The sequence below is a fragment of the Ziziphus jujuba genome, chromosome 1 (genome assembly GCF_031755915.1).
Source record: "Ziziphus jujuba cultivar Dongzao chromosome 1, ASM3175591v1".
NCBI lineage: Eukaryota > Viridiplantae > Streptophyta > Magnoliopsida > Rosales > Rhamnaceae > Ziziphus > Ziziphus jujuba.
Genome location: NC_083379.1, coordinates 5,773,437 through 5,796,291, shown reverse-complemented (window position 1 = coordinate 5,796,291; position 22,855 = coordinate 5,773,437). Strand labels below are relative to the sequence as shown.

The 22,855-nt window shown below is 32.6% G+C and overlaps 3 protein-coding genes across 4 annotated transcripts; 2 read left to right on the top strand and 1 right to left on the bottom strand.

Moving 5' to 3' along the window:
• The first annotated feature begins 1,494 nt into the window (after positions 1–1,494).
• Positions 1,495–4,067, top strand: LOC107413151 (dynamin-related protein 4C-like). Its single transcript, XM_060816191.1, has one exon. The coding sequence runs from the start codon at positions 1,700–1,702 to the stop codon at positions 3,725–3,727; it is 2,028 nt and encodes a 675-aa protein (XP_060672174.1). The 5' UTR covers positions 1,495–1,699; the 3' UTR covers positions 3,728–4,067.
• A 3,805-nt stretch (positions 4,068–7,872) lies between these two features.
• LOC107413090 (dynamin-related protein 4C-like) lies at positions 7,873–10,312 on the top strand. The gene has a single exon (XM_016020959.4). The coding sequence runs from the start codon at positions 8,016–8,018 to the stop codon at positions 10,098–10,100; it is 2,085 nt and encodes a 694-aa protein (XP_015876445.2). The 5' UTR covers positions 7,873–8,015; the 3' UTR covers positions 10,101–10,312.
• Positions 10,313–10,542: 230 nt separating this feature from the next.
• Positions 10,543–21,134, bottom strand: LOC125419805 (probable leucine-rich repeat receptor-like serine/threonine-protein kinase At3g14840). Of its 2 annotated transcripts, none has more exons than XM_048466276.2 (24): positions 20,834–21,134; positions 18,767–18,926; positions 18,403–18,474; positions 18,270–18,311; positions 18,085–18,156; positions 17,922–17,993; positions 17,656–17,727; positions 17,483–17,554; positions 17,311–17,382; positions 17,098–17,169; positions 16,932–17,003; positions 16,166–16,234; positions 15,215–15,283; positions 14,745–14,813; positions 14,551–14,586; positions 14,423–14,457; positions 13,920–14,299; positions 13,491–13,686; positions 13,117–13,257; positions 12,470–12,588; positions 12,140–12,350; positions 11,814–12,054; positions 11,287–11,437; positions 10,543–11,014 (listed from the first exon to the last, which is right to left on the bottom strand). In XM_048466276.2, the coding sequence occupies exons 1-24, from the start codon at positions 20,991–20,993 to the stop codon at positions 10,727–10,729; spliced, it is 2,943 nt and encodes a 980-aa protein (XP_048322233.2). In that variant the 5' UTR covers positions 20,994–21,134; the 3' UTR covers positions 10,543–10,726. The 2 variants fall into 2 exon arrangements, with proteins under 2 accessions (XP_048322233.2, XP_048322232.2); XM_048466275.2 differs by having other exon boundaries at positions 18,243–18,311; positions 20,834–21,131.
• Positions 21,135–22,855: the final 1,721 nt, after the last annotated feature.

The following is a 22,855-nucleotide window of genomic DNA, read 5'->3' as shown; positions in this document are numbered from 1 at the left end:
TTATGGTTTCTCCATTTTTTTTTTTTTTTGGGTGAATATTCATGTTTTCAACTGATTCCGTCTATATATATGTTCCCTTCTATCTTTACAACTTGCTTTATTCTTCTAGTCACTGAATTGTTAAGTTTCGAAACATTTGTCCACAATTAGTTGGACATGCTTGCAATTTATATTTTTATATTTTATATATAAAAAATAGTCAATAAATAAATTTTTTTGATTACTCTGATGTACTGCACTACAGTTTTAGCATTGCATAACTTATTTCTTATTATATGGCTATTTATAACATATCAATTCTAATATCTAAAATTAATTTTATTTGATAATTTGTTTTCTTCTATTCAATTTTTTAATTTTTTTTGTTAGTGTATTATTTATTTAATTCTTTAATTTTTAGTGGGTCTATGCTTTCTTCATTTCACTTTTTTTTTTCTTGGTAAAAATGGATAGTGAAATTACCTTTCTTCTAACAAGGTTTTAGATTTATTCAAAAACAAAAAATAAAAAAGAGAAAGAAAGGGATTTTAGAGATAATTTATTGGATATAATTTTTTTTTTCCAAATTACAAATTATTCTAAATTCTGTTATTTTGATGATTCGAACCTATGCTTTCATAACATAGATAAAAATATCAACTACTAAAACTATTCTCTTTTAGCTTTTTTTTTTTTTGGGTTGAAAAAATATAATTGATGATAAATGACATATTATATTGGATTTTTTTTATTTTTTATTTTTGGTGGAATATGTGTATTGGGCCATTGGGCCTGTCCAATATATATATTGGACTTTTGAAATTATCATTCTTTGTACGTATTTGATTAGAAGAACATTGGAACATATGTTTGTAGCCTTAAAATCAGAATCATAAAGGTTTAAGAATTACGTCAAAAGTCACATTGCTAGCCAGTGCATAAGAAGTAAGAATGTGGGCTTTAAACCCAACAAAAAAGTAAAATAAAAATCGAAATAAAAAAACGTAAAGGAAGTAATAATCTGAAACCTGAAGAATTAGGTTCTTTTATTACTGCAATTAATTATTATTATTATTATTATTATTATTATTATTATTATTGTTATTTTTTGGAACCGAACTTGTTGGAGAAGTAGCCGAAACTATAAAAGCAAGCACTACTCGGCAAGTGCTTGAGCACTAACCAAGATTATAGAGCATATAACTTTTATATTATCTAAATGGACGGCAAAAAAGTAATTTGATTTTAGTTTTGGAGGTTTGGCTGCACCTTTTCTCTGTCGGGCAATGTCCTTTATTCTTCTTTACACATATGCAAAGGCAAAGTAATTTCTTCTTTCACATATCAAATATACAAGTACCTTCCTCGCCTTTATTCATTATGCGAACCTTGCATTGGAGAACCTTGGCATGAAGGAACTTCCCACTTAACATTTTACATCGCATCTGCTAGTTTAAAGTGTCCTGAAGGAACTTCAAAACTTAAGCAATAAGTTTTCATTATCAATGTACGTCGATAAGTTAATGATTGTAAATGGTAATTATGAGTTAACTAAATTTTTATAAGACAAATCATACGTCATAGGACCAACGTAATGAAATCTCTATAAATTAGGCCTTAAATCTTCCTCTCAGAGCATCACCAACTTACTCCATTTCATTTTCACCAAACAAAACCATACTTCATTTTCATTCCCAAATTCTCTCTGCTATATCTCTGCATGAAAATGGGGCAGCTCACTTCTTCTAAAAGCACCGTAGTACCACAACAAGAGGCCTCAAATGCACTTGTTGGAGTACTAGACCCCAATGAGCCTCTTAGTGCACCCATTGTTTCCTCCTACAACGATCGCATTCGTCCACTTCTCGATGCAATCGACAGGCTCCGAGAGCTCATGGTCATGGAAGAAGGAATACAGCTCCCGACCATCGTTGTCGTCGGAGACCAATCCTCCGGCAAGTCCAGCGTCCTCGAATCACTGGCCGGTATCAGCCTTCCAAGAGGTCAAGGTATCTGCACAAGGGTTCCCCTTATAATGAGACTTCAACACCATTCTGATCCTCAACCTGTACTTTCCCTGGAGTTCAGCGACCAAGTTGTTCCCACAGATGAAGACCATATCTCAGAAGCTATAAATGAAGCCACCGAAAGAATTGCTGGAAACGGCAAGGGAATTTCCAACAATCCCATAACTCTGGTGGTGAAAAAGAAGGGTGTTCCTGATTTGACAATGGTTGATCTTCCCGGAATTACCAGAGTTCCAGTTCATGGGCAGCCTGATAACATATATGAACAGACAAGGGATATAATCATGGAGTATATAACTCCGGAAGAGAGTATCATTCTCAATGTGTTATCGGCAAGCGTTGATTTCACTACCTGTGAATCAATTAGGATGTCGCAGAGCGTTGATAAAACAGGGGAGAGAACAATTGCCGTGGTTACCAAGGCAGATAGAGCTCCTGAAGGACTTCTTGAGAAGGTGACTGCTGATGATGTCAATATTGGTCTTGGCTATGTCTGTGTCAGGAATCGGATTGGAAATGAATCTTATGAAGAGGCTCGAATGGAGGAAGCTACTCTGTTCAAAACTCATCCACTTCTCTCCAAGATTGACAAATCCATTGTGGGCATTCCTGTTTTGGCGCAGAAGCTGGTTCAGATTCAAGCGACAAGTATAGCTCGGAATCTTCCCGAGATTGTCAAGAAGATCAATGACAAGTTGAATTCCTATGTTGCTGAGCTCAGCAGGCTGCCAAAGCATCTGTCCTCTGTTGCTGAGGCTACAACAGCTTTTATGCAGATTGTTGGGCTTGCGAAGGAATCGCTGAGGAAAATTCTTATTAGAGGAGAGTTCGAGGAATACCCTGATGATAAAAAAATGCATTGCAGTGCTCGTTTGGTCGACATGCTCAACAAGTTTTCTGATGAGCTTCACAGCTATGCTGAAAGTGATCGGACTAGGGACTTTCTAATGGATGAGATCAAGATTTTGGAGGAAACCAAAGACATTTCGCTGCCAAACTTCCTTCCCCGCACTGCTTTTCTCAGCATTTTGCAAAGAAAGGTGAAGGAAATATCAGGTATGCCTATTGAGTTTGTGGACAAGTTATGGAATTACGTAGAAGAGGTGGTGATGATTGTGTTGATGCATCATGTGGGAGACTATTACCAGCTTCAGTTATCGACCAGACGAGCTGCGAATAACCTGATAGCCAAGATGAAAGAAAAGTCTATCAAATGGATGGAGGAGGTTGTGGAAATGGAGATGGTGACAGATTATACTTGCAATCCAGAATATATATCCGAATGGAATAAGTTAATGGCCCAACAGGATTCGTTCATAAGTGGAGCCTTGGACGAAAATCGAATAACCAGTAGCATAAAGCTTGAAGGATTTGGTGACATTGAAGTTGGACATCTCAAGCAATATGCACATGTTCTTGAGCAGGCTTTTGATTTGAGGATGAGAATGACAGCTTATTGGAAACTAGTCTTGAGAAGATTGGTTGATTCTATGGCCCTGCATTTGCAACTGAGTGTGAAGAACCTTGTTAATAAGGACTTGGAATTTGAGATAGTGAATGAGCTATTTGGAAGTAATGTTGGTGGGATTGAGAGGTTCATGGAGGAATCGCCATCAATTGCTTCAAAGCGTTCAAAGCTGAACAAGAGCATCTTGAAGTTGAAGGGGTGTAAAGATGTTGTAGCAAACATCTTTGACAGAATTGTAGCTCATGCTGATTAACGAGCTTTGTTTTCTGGGAGAATGCTATTGATATCCAGCAAATTGTTCTTGGTGAAGATAAAACTATTATGTATGATTTGTAGCCTTTTAAAAAAAAAAAAAAAAAAAAAAAAAAAAAAAAAAAAAACTTAGAATTGTTGGTTTTAGTTGAGTCAGATCCAGGTGCGGTTTAATTTGTGTGGGCATAATGTTGCTTCTGTGTTTTGGAATTGTGGGTCTAGTATAAAATAATTGATGAGATCTATTGGCCTAGCCCCATGGCTCATTTTGGGAGTGAGACCTCTAATCATGTTTTTATTATTATTATTATTATTATTATGAAAGTCCTTTTGTTTTGTTTTGTTTTGGTTTTTTTATTTTTTATTTTTTTTATTTCTTTTATTTTTATTTATTATTATTTTTTTCTCCTTAATGAATCATACATTTAGCAAGTCTAGCAAAATAATCATAATAATAATAATAATAAAACTGAACAAACATTTAGCAACAAAATTCTGTTTCCACGAACATTTTGGATTTTGGACATGAATGGCTTTGTTTTTCTTGCACTTAATGGGTACTCCTAGTGGCGACCGTTTAGTTTATTTCGCACTCTTTTATGGATACTTCTATTGCTAGGGAGTGTTCGTTTTCTATATATATATATATATATATATATATTCCAAACATTATAAAAAAAACACCTTTTATACTTTTGAAAGCGCTTTAAATCGCTTTTTAGGAAACATTATGTTAGGTGATCTTGTTAGTATTTTCGTTGTGCTGCAAATATTCTAGCAATAAAAGAGGGCATTGCACTCAACTTCAAATAGTCTAAGTATACATGCGACTCTAGTGGTGCTATTCCGATGTGCTTAATGGCGAAGGAAAATAGCTTTTGCTATGAAGTTTCGATAGCACAAGTTTCGTTGAAAAGTTTTTTAACTTAGAATATTGTAGTCATGTTCTTGGGGAATCTAATAAAGCTGTTTGACAAGCTATGCAATAAAGTAAAATGGGCCAATGTACTGCTTGGAATATGTCCTACTATGGACTAGCTCTATCAATTAGATATTTATAGATATAGGTACTCTTTCATAATAATTTAATGTGTAAACACAAGAACAATGATAGTTCAATATGTGGATTTTTCTCGTTTGTACTATATACTCTTAAAATTAGAAGAAAAATGCTTCTTTTTCTTTTATATATATATATATATATATATATTTTTGGTATTTTTCTTTTTCTTTTTCTCTTTTTTTTGGTAAATCTTTTTTCTTTTTCTCTTACGTTCACACTGAATGAAGTGTGAAATTTCACTAGCTTGTCCATGTATTACAGGCTCAAGTTAGGATCCTTAAAAAAAAAGTTCAACGTAAAGTGCAAATCAAAAAGTTATTCCTATAGTAACGTTAAAGAAATGGTTCCTTTTGTTTTGTTCTGTGGTTGCGTTTTTCAACAAAACATGTTGTAGGAGTGGTTGACAGGTGAGGTAAGCAGTCAGCAAGTGCTTGACTATGAACAATAACATAATAATATTTAATGACGACGTACGACAACAGTAAATTGTTTATACTCTTAGGGGTTTGACTGCATCTTTTTCCTTCTCCGTGACAAAGACCCTTTTTCTTTTTCTTTTTCTTTTTTCTTTTTTTTTTTATACAAACACGGAAAATTTCTGTAACATCAATGATGTAGCTTCCCCGAATTTATGGCATAGTGTGGAGAAAACCGAGTAATGAAGGAACTAAATTAACATAGTGGTTGGACAAAATTAATTAATTTCAAAAGAGTAGAATTTTCAACTTGGTTTTCATTTTCCACGTCTAGTAGATATTGATAATACACAAACTGAACCATTTCTTATTCTATGATTTAGGTATAGGCATCCTATACCGTAGGCTCTTTGACTTGAGGATGAGGATGCTTTCATATTTGGAAGATTGTATATATTGAGAAGGTTTTGTGGATTCTATGGCTCTGCATCTTCAAATGAGTGTGAAGAACTTGGTGAATGAGGACATGGTAATGGAGATCATAAAGCTAAGGGATCGTAAAGCTGTTGTGTGTGGCTAATATCATGGACAGAATTTTTTTTTTTTTTTTTTCCCTTCCCCTTGCCTTTGAAGCTTTTTATGGTGATTAGAGAATTATTTGTTCGACATACATTATATTTGATCGGGTAACACCAACCCACAGATTAATAGGGCATAGTGAAAACAACATATATAAGATTTTGTTGTGTACAAAATTTGGTTGAAACTAAAAATAGAAATGAAACAAAGAACAGTGGCCGGGTCTCTAAGCAGAACTAAACAGATTTTTAATACCTACCCACTCCAGACCAATTCTTAATTCTATTGATAGCATAATGTTGAATTGGATCATTTCACGCACTCCTTAACACCAGCCAAGTTAGCACTTTGTGCCAGTATATGAATCATATTTGGGGAACCCATAGAGATAGGAGGAACATCTAAGGCAACACCAAAAGTTATTCTTCATAGGGTGGGAACAGAAAGATTAAATTGGGAGGGCTATAATGGAGAAGGAAGATAAAAGTTTTATAAAAATATATTGTATGTGAGATTAAATCAAAAGCATAATTTTAAAAGTAAATAAGAAGAGACTAGACTTCTAGTAACACTAGGTGCGCCATAATAAATAAAAACTCTAAAAAACTATAATGATAAACAAAATTATACTTAACCATCTTAGTTTATAACTTCATAAGATTATTAAAAAAAAAAAAAAAGCACAAATCATTAGTTGAGTCTTTTCATATATTTAAAATATAAATGAAATTTATTTTATTTATGGTAAAATCAATTTGAGTTAGAAGCTTTATGGTAATAATTTTATGTTTTTATGCATAACAACTATTAATTACATAAAAATCATTATGGTATCCTAATTATAGGAGGGCTAAATACTAAATTTTTCATTAATTTTAAATTTATTTGAAGCAACTTTAAAGGATATGGCATGGCCCCTGCAGGCCACTAATTGGCTCGGCCACTGATTCCTAGTACGTGGCAAGTGGGAAATCCGCGTTAAAGAAATGTTTTTGTGTTTTTTGTCTTTTTTCCACGAAACTTGGTGGAGAAGTAGTCTAAAGGAGAGAGGAAAGCATTCTTTTTCATTCTCAATGAGTCATAAATGCTCTTTTATTTTTTTATGGTTTTTGGCGGATGTGGACAGTTTCTGTAACATCACTGATGTAGCTTCCTCGAATTTGTGGCAAAATATTGAGCCTAGGAAATACCCAAGTAATTGAAGCTTAATTGAGTTCACATTTAAGACAAATTAAGTAAGATAATGTGGTTGAAAAAAACTTAATTAGTTTAAAAAGAGTCAAATTTTCAACTTATTATTTGTCGTTTTCCATATTCTTCTTCTCTTATGCATACACACTTATATTAAACCCAAGAAATTTCACATTTAAAATAAAACTAACTTTTATTTATTTATTTATTTTTTTGGTTTGGACATGTAGAGGATCCAAGATATGGAATTAAAAGCATATATTGAGTTCAATAAAGCAAACACTGTATAAATCAAATTTATTAAATAATAGAAAATAAGAAGTAATAAGTACACCATGCGAAAACTCATCCAGGACAATTAACCATAAAAAATTAAAAAAAAAAAAACTTATCCAAAACAATATTTTATTATCTGTAATTATAGTGATAATCAATATGATGTTTTTTTTTTTTCAATATACAAATTTATTTTATAAACTATTTAAAATTTTTTTATTTTACAAACTATTTAAATTTTTTATTATTTTTTATTCAGATTTAGATTCTAACATATTTTATGAACTATTCAAAACTTTTCTATTTCACAAACTATTCAAAATTCTTCTATACCCTTTTATTCAAATTTATATTACCATAAACATAAATAAAAATGTTAACCAAGCTAACCAGCTCGTCATGAGTATGCACATGTATCCACATATTACTTTCTTTTTGGAAAGTAAAAGGGGCAAAAAAAATTGCCCATATAAGTCCCTATTTTCAATCATTACTTTTTTATTTTATTTATGCTCGGTGCGTGTTGGGAATATGTCATGGTTTCGTCGAAGGACCAGCGTCACTTTAATAAAGTAGGAAAAAAAAAAAAAAGAAAAAAAAATTCTATAAATAATTGAGTCTTCAGTCTCTTCTCCCTCAGACCGTCCCACATACTTCTTCTTTCTTTCCAGTTCTCCTTCTCCGTTTCTCTTGCTCTGTTTCTCTGACTCTGTTTCTCTCTGCATTGCAGCATACCAGAAACATTATTAAAAAAAAAAAAAAAAATGGGTCCTAGCTATGACTTCGCTTCAACAAACTCCAAAGCCAACCATGATACCTCACTTGCAATTACACCAGTAGACCCCAATGAACCCATCTCCGCACCCATTATTTCCTCTTACAACAAACACATTCGTCCTCTTCTCGATGCCGTCGACAAGCTCCGGGAACTCATGGTCATGGAAGAAGGAATTCAGCTCCCGACCATCGTCGTCGTCGGAGATCAATCCTCCGGCAAGTCCAGCGTCCTCGAATCACTCGCCGGTATCAGCCTTCCGAGAGGTCAGGGTATCTGCACCAGGGTCCCACTTGTAATGAAACTCCAACAACACTCTGATCCTCAGCCTGAACTTTCCTTGGCGTTCAACGGCGAAGTGACTTTCACCGACGAAGATCATATCTCAGAAGACATAAACGATGTCACAGAAAGAATTGCTGGCCGTGGTAAGGGAATTTCCAACAGCCCCATAACTTTGGTGGTGAAAAAGTTGGGTGTTCCTGACTTGACCATGGTTGATCTTCCTGGAATTACCAGAGTCCCAGTTCATGGACAGCCTGATAACATATATGAACAAATCAGAGATATGATCATGGAGTATATAAAGCCGGAAGAGAGTATCATTCTCAATGTGTTGTCTGCAACCGTTGATTTCACTACCTGTGAATCAATTAGGATGTCGCAGAGCGTTGACAAAACAGGGGAGAGAACACTTGCCGTGGTTACCAAGGCAGATAAAGCTCCTGAAGGACTTCTTGAGAAGGTTACTGCCGATGATGTCAATATTGGTCTTGGCTATGTCTGTGTCAGGAATCGGATTGGAAATGAATCTTATGAAGAAGCTCGAGTGGAGGAAGCTAATCTGTTCCAAACTCATCCCCTTCTTTCAAGAATTGATAAATCTATTGTGGGTATTCCTGTTTTGGCACAGAAGCTGGTTGAGATTCAAGCGACTAGTATAGCTCGAAATCTTCCTGAGATTGTCAAGAAGATCAATGACAAGTTGAATACAAGTGTTGGTGAGCTCAACAAGTTGCCAAAGCATCTGAATTCGGCTGCTGAGGCAACCACTACTTTTATGCAGATCGTTGGGGTTGTGAAGGAGTCGCTGAGGAAAATTCTTCTTAGAGGAGAATTTGAAGAATACCAAGATGATAAGCACATGCATTGCACCGCTCGTTTGGCTGAGAGGCTCAGCGAATTCTCTGATGAGCTTCATACCTGTGCCGAAAGCGATCCAATTGGTGACTTTCTAATGGATGAGATCAAGATTTTGGAAGAATCCAAAGAGATTTCTCTGCCAAACTTCCTTCCCCGGACTGCTTTTCTTGGCCTTTTAAATCGAAAGGTGAAGGGAATTTCAGGTAAGCCGATTGAGTTTGTTGGGGACTTATGGGATTACATAGAAGAAGTGGTGATGAAGGTTTTGATGCAACATGTGGAAGATTATTACCAGCTTCAATTGTCCACCAGACGAGCAGGCCAAAACCTGATAGCCAAGATGAAAGAAAGGTCCATCAAATGGATGCAGGAGATTGTGGAAATGGAGATGGTGACAGATTACACATGCAATCCAGAATATATATGTGAATGGAATAAGCTAATGGCTCAAAGGGATATGTTCCTGTTTGAACTCTTCGAAAATGAAGCAAGACCGAGTAAGGTGAAGATTGATGGTCTTTGGAAAGTTGAACACTATGACAACAAAAACAGGTGCGGTGCTCCTATAAATGTTGAGCGCCTTGGGGAGATAGAAGTTGAAGGTCTGAGACAGTATAGGCATCTTATACCGCAGGCTTTTGACTTGAGGATGAGGATGATTGCATATTGGAAGATTGTACTGAGGAGGTTTGTTGATTGTATGGCTCTGCATCTGCAATTGAGTGTGAGGAATTTGGTGGACAAGGAGCTGGAAATGGAGATCATAAGTGAATCTGTGGCATCCCATGTTGGTGGGATTGAAAAATTGATGGAGGAATTGCCATCGGTGGCATCTAAGAGGGTGAGGCTGAATAGGAGCATCAAAAAGCTTACGGACTGTAAAGCTGTTGTGGCTAACATGAGGGACAGAATTGTTTCCTATGGCGATTAAAAAAAAAGAAAAAAGAAAAAAAAGAAAAATGTTTTTCTTCCCCTGCCCCTCTCCCACCTACTGCTGGTCTGCTTGTCTACTAAGAATGATAGTTTTGGTTGCTTTTTTCTTTTTCTATGTACGGTACTTACTTTTTGGTGTGACCTTTCTTGCTTTCCGTCAACTTTATATTGTATAAATAAATAAATAATTTATGTAATATATTTTTTATATTTTGCATTCTTCTTTTTTGTTGTTTATATGTGTGTATATATATATATATATATATATTTTATTTTTTTTTGCTGGAAAATTTGTTTATATTCTGTTTTCTGTTAACTAGAGTGCGCAGATTGTATATGGTCCGGTTAGTATTCATGTCAAAGAAAAAGAAAAAAGACATACAAAACTAAATAAGATTCCTTACCAAAGGGTCATGTCTACTTATACTAAATACAAAAACGACAATAATATTTTTGTTCCAAATATTTTATATTAACAAATATAATAATATAAAAGAAGTATACAAACAAAAGTTACGCTTAAAAGCAATATTGCTTTCACCACTAAAAATTCATAGCATAAAAATTCTAGAGTGATAGAGGAAAAATATACACGTTGCAAATGATTATTAAAGACCAAAAATTCTAATTTACAGATGAGGTGTCTGTTGTGAATGAATTGAACTGGTTTCTCAAGGCTTCAAACCTCAATTTATCACCATAAATACTTGGATCCATAATCAATTCATGAACGGTACTTCGACCTTCAAGCATGCTCACGACACTAGACATGGTAGGTCGAAGTGCAGGAGATGGATTGTGGCACAATAAAGCTATTTTAATCATTCTAATCGCTTCTTCCTTATTGAACTCTGATCCCAACCTTGGATCAACCAGCTCCATTAAATTTCCCTTTTGTTGTGAAACAAGGGCCTACAACAAGCATAGAAATTAATGAGGAAAAAAAAAAAAAAAAACTCAAGATATAAAAGAATATATATATTTTATAACATGGAGATGGGCACTTCCCATTACTACCATAGAGTGATGACCTGAATCTTTGTGCAGAAGTTGAAAATGACACATTGTTCTAGTTGAATGAATTGTGCATATATATTGCAGAAATTACTCTTTAAGTCTTACAATTCACATTTTTCACACAAGGAGCTCGGATATTAAAAGGATGTGATAAAAATTCACTTTACCCAATCTAGAAGGCACACATAATTCTCATTTGGATGAAATTTCATGTTGCTTTTGCCAGTCACAAGTTCCAATGCAACAACCCCAAAACTGTAAACATCGGCTTTATCTGTTAAATAACCCCATAGTGCATATTCTGGCGCCATGTATCCTCTGCAGAATAACAATAATTCAATGACCTGATTTAATATAACAAAGATGTCAAGAATCAAACCTAGCTAGCATAAGAAATACATAGTCTATATTTCATCTCGTTTGCCATTAGGCATACCATCATGTACCACCATTTGATACAAGGTCAAAGGAAGGGGAAAAGAAAAAAAAAAAAAAAAAAAAATTCTAACTCACTTGATAAAGGTCATAAGGAGAAACACAACTTATGCATGTCAGTGTTGCACTCACCCTTATATGATGAACAAAGAGTAATTTTGCAATGTTCATAATCAAGATTTGGGATGCAAAAGGAATAATAAAAAAACAAGAAGTAAACTTTCACCAGACGAAAAGAGGAACATTAAAGGTTTCTCACATAGTTCCGGCAACTCTTGTGGTGATGTGGGAGTTCTCCTCTTCGTCCAGTTTAGCTAGACCAAAGTCAGAAATCTTAGGGTTGAGGTCCCTATCAAGCAATATATTTGAAGCTTTAATGTCTCTATGAACAACTTTAAATGCTGATTCCTCATGCAGGAACGTTAACCCTTTGGCAATGCCCACGCATATTTTCTGCCTTGTGGGCCAGTCCAATTTCGATGGACCTCCTTTCTCCTGACCTTTTCCATCAACAAAGATTGCATGATCATTGAAATTCATTTAATATTAGTATATACCAGTCAATTAAGAAATTCTTAAACTCACCAAACAAGGAATGTGCAAGGCTGTTGTTATCCATGTATTCATACACCAATACCAATTGCTTTCCTTCAGTACAACGTCCATGCAATTTAACAAGATTTGGATGTTCTAAAGCGGAAATCATGCCTAATTCATTCAAAAATTCACGATTCCCTTGCTTTGATCTAGCAGAGAGTTGCTTAACTGCAATACATGTACCATCTAATAATACACCCTGCATCGGAAATATGTCTTTGTTATGCATCTCATCTTGTGATGAAAATATAGAAATACTATTTGTTAGAATATATATATATATGTAACCATTTAAAAACGTAAAGGAGTTGAAGAGACCTTGTAAACAGATCCGAATCCACCTTCTCCAAGCTTATTTCCAGAGTCAAAATTGTTAGTTGCCGCTTTAATTTGTTTGAATGTAAAGACACCAGTTTTCAAATCTAATCCTCCCAGAACTAGCCAAGAAAAAATTTACATAAGTTGGACATTAACTAAACTTCATTATACTAGACTGCTCTACTAAGAATTTGATCGAGTATTCAATATTTAAAAAACATTTTATGGATGAAGTGGTAAAAACAAAAATGAGAAACAATAAAAGGAAATACTCAATTGTAAAAGCTCTATAAGCAAATTTTGAGCCAATCACACTCCTGGATTTTTTTCATGGAAATTTGTCAAGTGGTTGACTTTGAATGTTGAAGTACTTTTTTGTCTATATTTGCATGCAGCAATATATGCTCAGTAAAACTATTCAAGAGATTTGCCCATATCATCTTTAGCATTGTGTGATCAAGTATTTTGCTTTTCATGATTGTTTATTAGTTTGTTGAACTTTTGTCTAATTAAGGACAGAAAAAAATAAAATTACTGAACATTTAAAAAAATATATTCTAATTCATGAAACCTTAAACAGCAATAAATGAAAATATATCACATTTGTAAACTATTCTATTCCGAAATTTGGATATTATATTCTTTACCTTGTTCCCTTGATTCCTTGCCGCCAAAACAACCTCTCCACCAAAGAATGCCTAAAATTATAGAAGTAACAATGCATAATACTAAAACAACTCCAACAGCAACGTATAGTTTCCTTTTGCTTTCTGCAGGAGGTTTGAAATCTACAAGACACAAAATTACAAAGACAGTAAACTTGTACTAAGAATTTGGACTCAAGAGATGGATATAAAAAGTAATAATCATTGAAAAACAACATTTGAATTGAACTGATCAAAATGTAATTGAGAATATAGACAACTGATTGTTTTTTCCCCCTTCCATTAATGATGACAAAAATCAATAAGCCAATATATATCTGTATATTTTATATAATTCATCTACTCATTTTACTTACCGGACTCCACGGAGATAGCTGATATAAGAGAACCATATGTTCCTCGTCTTGGAGCATTTGTTGTACCTTTCCCGGTCCATTGAAATCGGATCTCTAAAGTCTTATCATTAACAACAGCTTTGCGTATAAGTATCACTTCCTTATCAACTCCACCTGCTTCTTTTTCTATATTGAAGTCTTTCAACTCCAATTTCCCCTGTGATAAAATAATTTATCAAATCTGAATAATTTATCAACTACAACTTCCTCATTTGTATTATATTATAATATATAGAATAGAAAGTCTACCATCTATAAAAGTACTATCCTTTTTAGTATAATTGCCCTTTAATCCATGCTTTGATAAAAGGCTAATAACTTATAGCATAAAAGTCCTAAGGAAAGCAAATCCTACTTGAATAGTCCCCAAAAAAAAAAAAAAAAAGCTACCTGAATATAAACATCAAACATTCTTCTTCCAACACTATAATAAGATATGTTGTCTCTGAACACTATCTCTGCAAAGTGAAGTTTCACCGTATAATTTCCATTCGCTAAGCAACGAGCAAAATATGTCAGTGAAAGAGGAGCGAGGCGTGCTGTTGTGTATAATCCAGAATTGTTCATTCTTAGTATGGACACATTTTTTGTTATATACTTGTCTTGGCCACTCTGAATATCCCAAAAGTGACCTGTATTACTAAAACCCCAATTTGCGGTGTTGTTGTAAAACAACTTTGCTGCTGATCCTACATCTTCATCCCCTTCATACTTGGTGTTTCCAATAATGATTTGTTTTCCACCACAATTTATATGCAAAGAATACTTATCTATATGAAAATAACATGGAGGGGAAAATCGAAGTAAGACATATACAGTTAATATTTCTTTTTATATACCATATGAAAGAAGCTAGTGAATATCAATTTTTGTTCTATGAGAATTTCAATTACCTTTTGAACATGGACTCAGGCAATCACTGAGTACTCTACATTAACATAATATAGGCAAAAACATTAGGTTATGTAAATTTCTTGACAAGAAAAATGATACTCAAGATATTTTAGTAATTTGGGCTTACGATTTATTTTGTATGGAAAAGCTTCTATACAAATTCCTGAGGCAAGAAAGCAACAAATAATTTAATCTAATACAATCATAATAAAAAATATATAAACAGCAAATTTTATGCCATTATCCAAGTAGGATATCTAAGAAGGGGGGGGGGGGGGGGGAGGGCAAAAAAAGGAAAGAAAGACAAAGAGAAACTCTTACAAGGATTCACGACAAGTAGGTGGTTGCAAATTGTTCTTAGAGAAATTATTGTAAGAAAGATCTATTACACTGCACAAATACATAAAATTCCTTATAAAAATATATCACAATCTCATAGAATGACCGTTAACACAATTCATTTACATCTTCTTCCTAGTTTTAGATATAGAACATTTTTTATACGTACTATATGCTCTTGCAAAATGCCATGCTGATCATAAACTATAGGTCAGTTTAGGAACCCAAAAGGTAACCTTCGATTAATACTCCTAGTCCAGAGTCCAGACTTTAGGCTATTACAATAGCATAAAAACATTATTACAATCTGTATAGTAATCTAGTACCAAATCCTGTTTAGCACTAACATCTCCATGTGCATGCTCCAGTGCCATTGAATAAGATCTAAGTAAATTACAAGGTGAACAGAAAACACATGAAACTTTGACGTAAGATATAGGATGAAAACATACTAGCGATCATCTCTCTCTTTGATCATCCACTCTGGCGTAAGTCCAGTAAGCTTGTTACTTGTCAGATATCTAATATAAAGACAACAAAATGACATGTGAGGAGACAATTATTTGCAAATTACAATCATTCTTCTTCATCAACCTTAAATATATAACAGATCAAAAATTGGTATTTAAGACTTTATGAGAATACTTGTATTATATCACATTATGTATCTACTTGCTAAAGGGGATTTCCCACCTTGGTAGTCCTTTTATTGTCTGCAATAGTTTTCCAACAAAGTTTGAAATAGAAATAAATTGTTGAGGACAAAAATATAAAATTAAACTTTCTGTTTGATTTCTAATCTGAAACTGGCTTTTGTCTGTTCAAAACAAGTCAGTAACCAACAGCATAGGTTCATCTTTAAAAATTTTATAATATCCTGCCATATAAGAATTCAACATTTTGACTTACAAACTATCTCCATAGTCATGTCTTTATGTTTTTCCGTATTTCGAAATTGTCATACTACAAATCTTTTTATTTATGTGATAAAATTTATGATTACTAAATCTGGATCAATAGTAGCCATATGTTGGAAATTAAAAAGATAGAAAAATAGTAGCTTCAAAATTTTTGAGAAGGATGAAAACAATCGCATAGGAAGAAGGGTGCTAGTTGAGGCATGCAAAAGGCATTAGTTAGCATATACCCAAGCTTTAACCAAAAATACATCAAATTCATCCATTGAAAGTTAGGAGAGCGAAGGGGTTTGAAGTTTATGTGTGTTAATAGCATTCTGGTTTACCGGAGCCAGCAATATCGATAATCAGGATTCCATACGAACTTTAAAAAAAAGGTTTTAGATTGTAAATTGGATCATACATAAGCATCAGCAAAATGAGAGTTCCATATATGCTTGCTTCAAGTGTAAGGCAGTACTACATAATGATTTTAAATTAACTTACATTGTGCTCAATCTAAATAAATCTCCAAAATTTGGAATGTTTCCCTCCAATCTGTTAAAGCTGAGATCTCTGAAAAGCAAAAATTTCAGACATCAAATGAGATTACAAGAAAGTTTCTAAATGCTAGTTACTGAGAATCACAAATATTTAAGAAGGTAATTGTTCTTGCATGCATGGTATATTTATAATGGAGGATGTTCATAAAAAATTGGTGTTTGTAATATTATTTTTGTTTGCTTTTGATTAATAATTATAATTGTCTTATGGACCATTAGTTATTAATTTTGACCTGTAATGTTTCAAATCAACAGTTGTAGGTAATATGCTACTACTTTGTTTCTTAGATAATATAACATTTGATAAATCAGATGGACTTATAAATGTACCAAAAAAATGGAATATCAGATATAATAATAGAGTAACAGAATGTAACTTAGTAGCAATTTGCAAAATTTTGAAGTCATATGCCTCCAAAGTTCTTCAAACTATTGGTGCTTCAAAGCTATTTATGGATTAGTATTATCCACTGATTTTAATATCGTGCAGCTGCTAAAGTGAAGTTACATGCATGCTTTCAGCTCAAACATGGAATTTCCTCAAAAAATTAAAAGTCCTCAAACTCAATACACAAAACCTATACCAAGATTCCATATATTTACTACAGACTCTGTACAATATCCCCTTGTTTGCCATTTCTAAAAATCTATAGTTGGTAAAATTCTTAGCCTACTAACAAAAACTGCTTCAGAGTTAAAAGAAGACTTACAAAATTCGCAAGTTTGTCAAGGTAGATATATATTCAGGAATTCTTCCTCTTATGTTACAACTCTTCAACATCCTGCAATTTCAAGCAGGATCTGTAAGGAAAGTATTCAAATCTGGTTTTGGGCTATTGTGATTACAAAGTAAAATAAAACATCAGATTGACTCACAAAATCTCCATGCTTTCCATGTTTTTGATGTCTGGAAAATCTGAAACCCCACCATTTAAGTCGCTAATCCTTCTGCAAAAAGTCACATCATGATGATTGCAAGCTAGAAATTCAAGCACTTCTAGCAATATGTCAACATGCAGTTTCTTAATTCCAAAAGTAGAAGAAGATTAAGCAACTGAAGAACTAAAGTAGCTATATTGATGGACTCACAGATTTGTTAACTTATCGAGGGCAGAAAGGCTAGAAGGAATTGGCCCTTCAAAACCACTTGATTGCATCTCTCTGTTAACATCACATTTTAAATGTATTTCAGTGACACCTTAATATTGTTGGATTGAAAAGACATGGAACACATAAGAAACTAAAAGCATAATATTCTCACAAGATCTGAAGCAGTTTAAACTTGTGGAAAAAGTCGGGTATTTTTCCAGTGAAGTTATTACTGCTAATCCTTCTGAAAATGAGACAAAATTACATCAAATATTTAATGATAGAAATTCAAAAGTTTTCCAGAAATGTTAAATTATTTTAGATTCGGCACAAATTAACACTTACAGAGTTTGTAATTTGGTCAGATTAGTGAAAGTCGCAGGCAACTCTCCAGTGAGATTGTTAGCACTAAGAAAGCTGCAGTTACCCATGAGGCCATGAGCAATATCATAAGTTCACAACCACTGTCAACTTACCAAGTTTTACTTGATACATTCATACAAAATTAACTTATAATTTACTTGGCATAAGCAAACAAATAAAAATAAAAATAAAAACTTGAAACTTATAAAAGTAGAAGACAATAAACAGAAATTAAAGTTTTCACTGACAGAGTCTCCAAGTTAACCAAGTTTCCAAACTCAGGGGGAATACTTCCAGAAAACAAGTTGCTCTCGAGTGCCCTGAAAAGTAGGTTCATAATGTATTTCGAAATAATGATTACATTGAAAAGACTTCAAGAAGCTCAAAAGGAGAGAAACTGCCATAACATACAAAGCTGTGAGAGATGTCATGTTTCCCAAGTAGGCAGGGATGGGTCCTGACAAATTGTTCACACTGAGGACCCTGGCAGCATAATTCATTCCATTAGTTCAATAACTATGAGTGTTTGACTGGTTTAATAAAATAGAATATATAGGATTTAAATTTACAGAAATTCCAGTTTCATAGAAGCCCACTCGGGTGGTATAGAACCATTGAGGATGTTCTGGCCCAAATTGCTATAAGCAACAAGAAAAAAGAGAGTTATTAGTCTAAGAGCATGAGTATATTACTAAAAGTGTAAAACAAATATTGGGAAGCTCTCCATACACTTGTCTGAGGTAAGGTAACTTTGCCAGTGATGGTGGAAGCACGCCATCCAGATCCTGCCCCATGAGAAAACTGCATAACAAGGATACAAAGAAAAACAACAATATACAGTTTACAAAACATTGCAGTAAAAATTCCCAAATAGTGTTTCTAGTCCATAAAGAGTCAGAGGAAAAAAGAGAAAAACTTTCAACAAAATCACACACTTACTAAAAAAACCCCAAAATTTATACAAGAAGCAAAGTCTAAATTAATATCTTTAAAAAAGTTCAGACTTTGATGGTCATCTTTTGCAACTATAATCATAAACTTTGAAAACTTTCTCTGAAAAAGAGTGTGCTTTGGATAGAGTAACAAAACATACATGCCATTGATGTTGCATCGATTGGCAGAGCAATTGCAAGTGACAGTGTCGTTGTACTGATCAGTATGTGGGGTCTCCACGGTTGGGACATTGTTGCAAGGATCGCTGAAATTCCAGTCTTTTTTATTCAGCTCTTCTGCTATTTCACGTAGCGCATCCACTGCACCCACATATTCAAGTTAGCGTCTTCTAAGTTTTCACTTTCAACCATTTTCATTCTCACCAACTCTGCTTCCGTGCCACTTTCACAAATTTTATTTGTTTTTTATTTATTTTTTTAAGAGGTGCGACAGTAAATAAATAAACATATATATATATATATATATATAGAGAGAGAGAGAGAGAGAGAGAGAGAGAATATATTCTATCAACGATCATATTTTTGAGCTTTCAAAAAAAAAAAAATCATATTTTTGATAAAATATATATTTATTTGATTATTGAGAATTAAAAGGTTACCAAAATTCAAAAAAAAACAAAAAAAAAAAAAAGAACATAGATCATGAAAAAAATACTTTTTTTATTAATTGGAAGGAGAGATTTTATCATCAATAATTATTATAAACGCCAACACATTTGAAAACATAATTAAATAAGATCAAAATGTAAAATTAAAAATATAATCACCAACCAAAATTTTTGAGCTTCTTAAAGCTTAATAACCAGTTCCTTTTTTTCATTTTTCATATATTGTTTTTGTTTCTTATTTTTTGTTTGGAAAAAAAATATTTTTGATAACTGTTTTTTTAATAAAAATAAATACATATTTGACAATTGTTTTTGTTTTTGATTTTTTTTTTCTTTTTAATTTCCCTATGAGATTTACACAAAAAATTCTCGTCCCGGACTCCAAACCCGTTTGGACAACCGTAGGTCATGGATCCATTAAGATCGTTATGTATCCTAGGCACGTTCATGCAGTCCCGAGCCCCAAGGCATACTTGCGTGGTCCCAAACTCGCTCTAACACTATCAGGTTTTAGTTCCATTCAAACTGTTTATGAGACGACAAAACAAAAACAAAAAAACAATTTTTTTTGGTTAAAAATTAAAATGATCTTTAGTTTTTTTGAAAAAGAAAAAAACGATTATCAAACGTAATCTTTTTAAAAAAAAAAAAAAAAATGTTGTCGAACAGCCTTTAGAAACAAAAGTTTTGTTATAGTCACATATGCAATTCATGCTGCTCAAATAGCAAAAACCAATTGGATGTATTTAATAATAAATTAATTTTTTTAATACTAAAATCTATTATAGAAAATTAATTCTTTTTAATAATCAATTAAATTACTAAATAACTTATGAATTTCATTTATGATTAATTATACTGACAGTGATAAACAATATTTTTTTTAACAGAAAAAAACAAATTAAAATTCTACTTCGTCATAATCTTGAAAAATAAGCAAAAACCTGTATTTAAAAAAAAAAATCAAAAAGACAATAAAATTACTAAATAACTTACAAATTTCATTTATGATTAATTATACTGACAGAGATAAACAATATTTTTTTGAACAGAAAAAAAACAAATTAAAATTCTACTTCATCACAATCTTGAAAAATAAGCAAAAACCTGTATTCAGGAAAAAAAAATCAAAATCAAAAATCAAAAAAACAATTAAATTACTAAATAACTTACGAATTTCATTTATGATTAATTATACTGACAGAGACAAACAACATTTTTTTGAACAGAAAAAAAACAAATTAAAATTCTACTTCATCACAATCTTGAAAAATAAGCAAAAACCTGTATTCAGAAAAAAATAAAATCAAAAATACCAAAATCAAAAATCAAAAAATGAAAAAAAGACACACTAAGTTAAAGAAAGCTAAAAGAAATAAAGAGAGAAGATATTCCGCCCCAGATCTGGACCATGATGATCAAGTTCATGAATAGCCATTTCCATTTTTCCACACTTCAAACTGGCTGACAGCTATGATATAAACTATCTATGCAATTGAATTTTCATTCATTAATTTATTATTACTTTTAAGTTATTAAAAGATGAAAAAGAAGAAGGAAAAAAGAAGACTAATGTCCAATAGTTAACAAATAGGATACCTTCATTCTTTGGCAGAAGCGTAGCCGCTTGAACTGTGGGAATGATTTTTGGCTGCAGCTGTAGGAACACAAGCAACAGAAGAGCAAGTTTGATGAAGAAGATGGGTTTGCTATCGATCAAACCGGTACTAACGGTGCCACTGCTTGTCATTGCAACCATATCTTATTCTCATCACCTTCTTCTTCTTCTCCTTCTTCTTCGTCTTCTTTGATAATATGCTCTCGTTTACTTGCCAACCAGTTTTATAATATATATATATATATATTTATATAATGAACCGTACCAATATTCCAGCGCCCATGTGATGCCTTTTATGCAAATTGCCAATATTATTGCATTTTTAATTTTTTACACTTTTCATTTTTTTTATGATTTTGGTTTACTTTTCAAAAAGGTAATCTCCCTTATCCTATTCTTTGTTCCCTTTTTTTTTTTTTTTTAAGCAGTCTCGTTGCCAAAAAAAAATGTACGTAGTGCTGGGTTTGGTCAAACTTTGACTATAACTTTGTATGTATTAATGATTCTCTCCGACGGAAAATTCCGGACGATTTTCATCTGGAACTGTAATAAAGAGGGTGATTTTATGAAAAATTATTATCTTTTATAAATGAAATAAACAATAATATTTTAAAAAATTATCGACATTATCATTATTTCAAACAAAATTCGTTTGAAATTTTCCACATGTAAGATCTGCTTATGTATGTATATTTGGTAATAAAAATTATAAAACCTTTGACATCACCACTTTGCATTGTTTTATCTTATGACACCATATACATCATATGTTAGGTTTCTTAGACCATAGTAAATTTCAAATGCATGCATGAATCACACTTTTTCTTATAAGTATTGTTATTGTTATTATTTCTTAAAGACATCGTTTCATACTTTTTCTTCTGCTTTACTTTTTTGCTTCCCAATTTCTTTCTTGCGTGAACAAGAATGCAAATCAAATATACTATATTATTTATTTTCTAATGTTTGACCACTCCGTTCTTTTCATGTCTTGCCCTTTCTCGGCAAATTCCAAGCCACAGCCACTGTTTAAGGGTCCTAATTTGTTTTATTTGATTATTTTATATATTGACACTGTACCATTCTATATAATTTGCGGTTGGTCTTTAATTTAATTCCAAACAAGCAATTATATATAGGTCTCTCTCTCTCTCTCTCTCTGTCTCTGTCTCTGTGTTTTTGGTTAGATGTAGTTTTTTTTTTATTTATTTAAATATACATATATATATATATATATAATTAGGTCTTTGCACGAGTCAACTTAATTAAGTCCTAGAAAGAGTAAAAAATCTAAAGTGCATGCATTTTGATGGTTTCCTGTCGTTTTGCATAATCAATCTATTACTTATTTTTCTTTCTTTCTTTCTTTCTTTATTTATTTTTTTTCAAATTTCATATCGAAGAGCAATAAAGTTTTTATCAGAATTTACGATGCCTTATCAAAAAGAAAAGCATGGGGCTTTTGCGGTATATATGATAATGTTTATGGCCTTTAGAGGTTGTACTGTGAGCATGTGACATTAGATTTTTTTTTTGGTATACTTTTTAGATTTAGTCATCTAGATAATAACAACAACGACAAAAATAATAAGTTCATATACCTGACCAAAATAAATAAATAAATAAAATACAATTATAGAGTGAGTTAACTATTTTTTTTTTTTTTTTTTTGATATGAGTGAGTTAACTATGTTAAAGATTAAAATCTTAACAAGTTATTGACTTAAAATCGCATGTTATTGTTTTTTTTTTCTTTTCTTTTTTTTTTTTTTTTTGAGATGATTCTTGGTCTTAATTTCATTGACTAAATAATTTATTAATATTTTAGTCAATGAGATTTAAGCACTGTAGCCAGGAGACTTGCAGGTACAACATGCCTAGCATATAGAGTGGGTTCAGGGGCGGATTTAGGGTGGGAACATTGAAGAAGGTTGCCAATACTTATAAATTTTGAATCAATTGCTAATTTTATGTTGTTTCGCTTTAATTTTAATTTTTCTTAA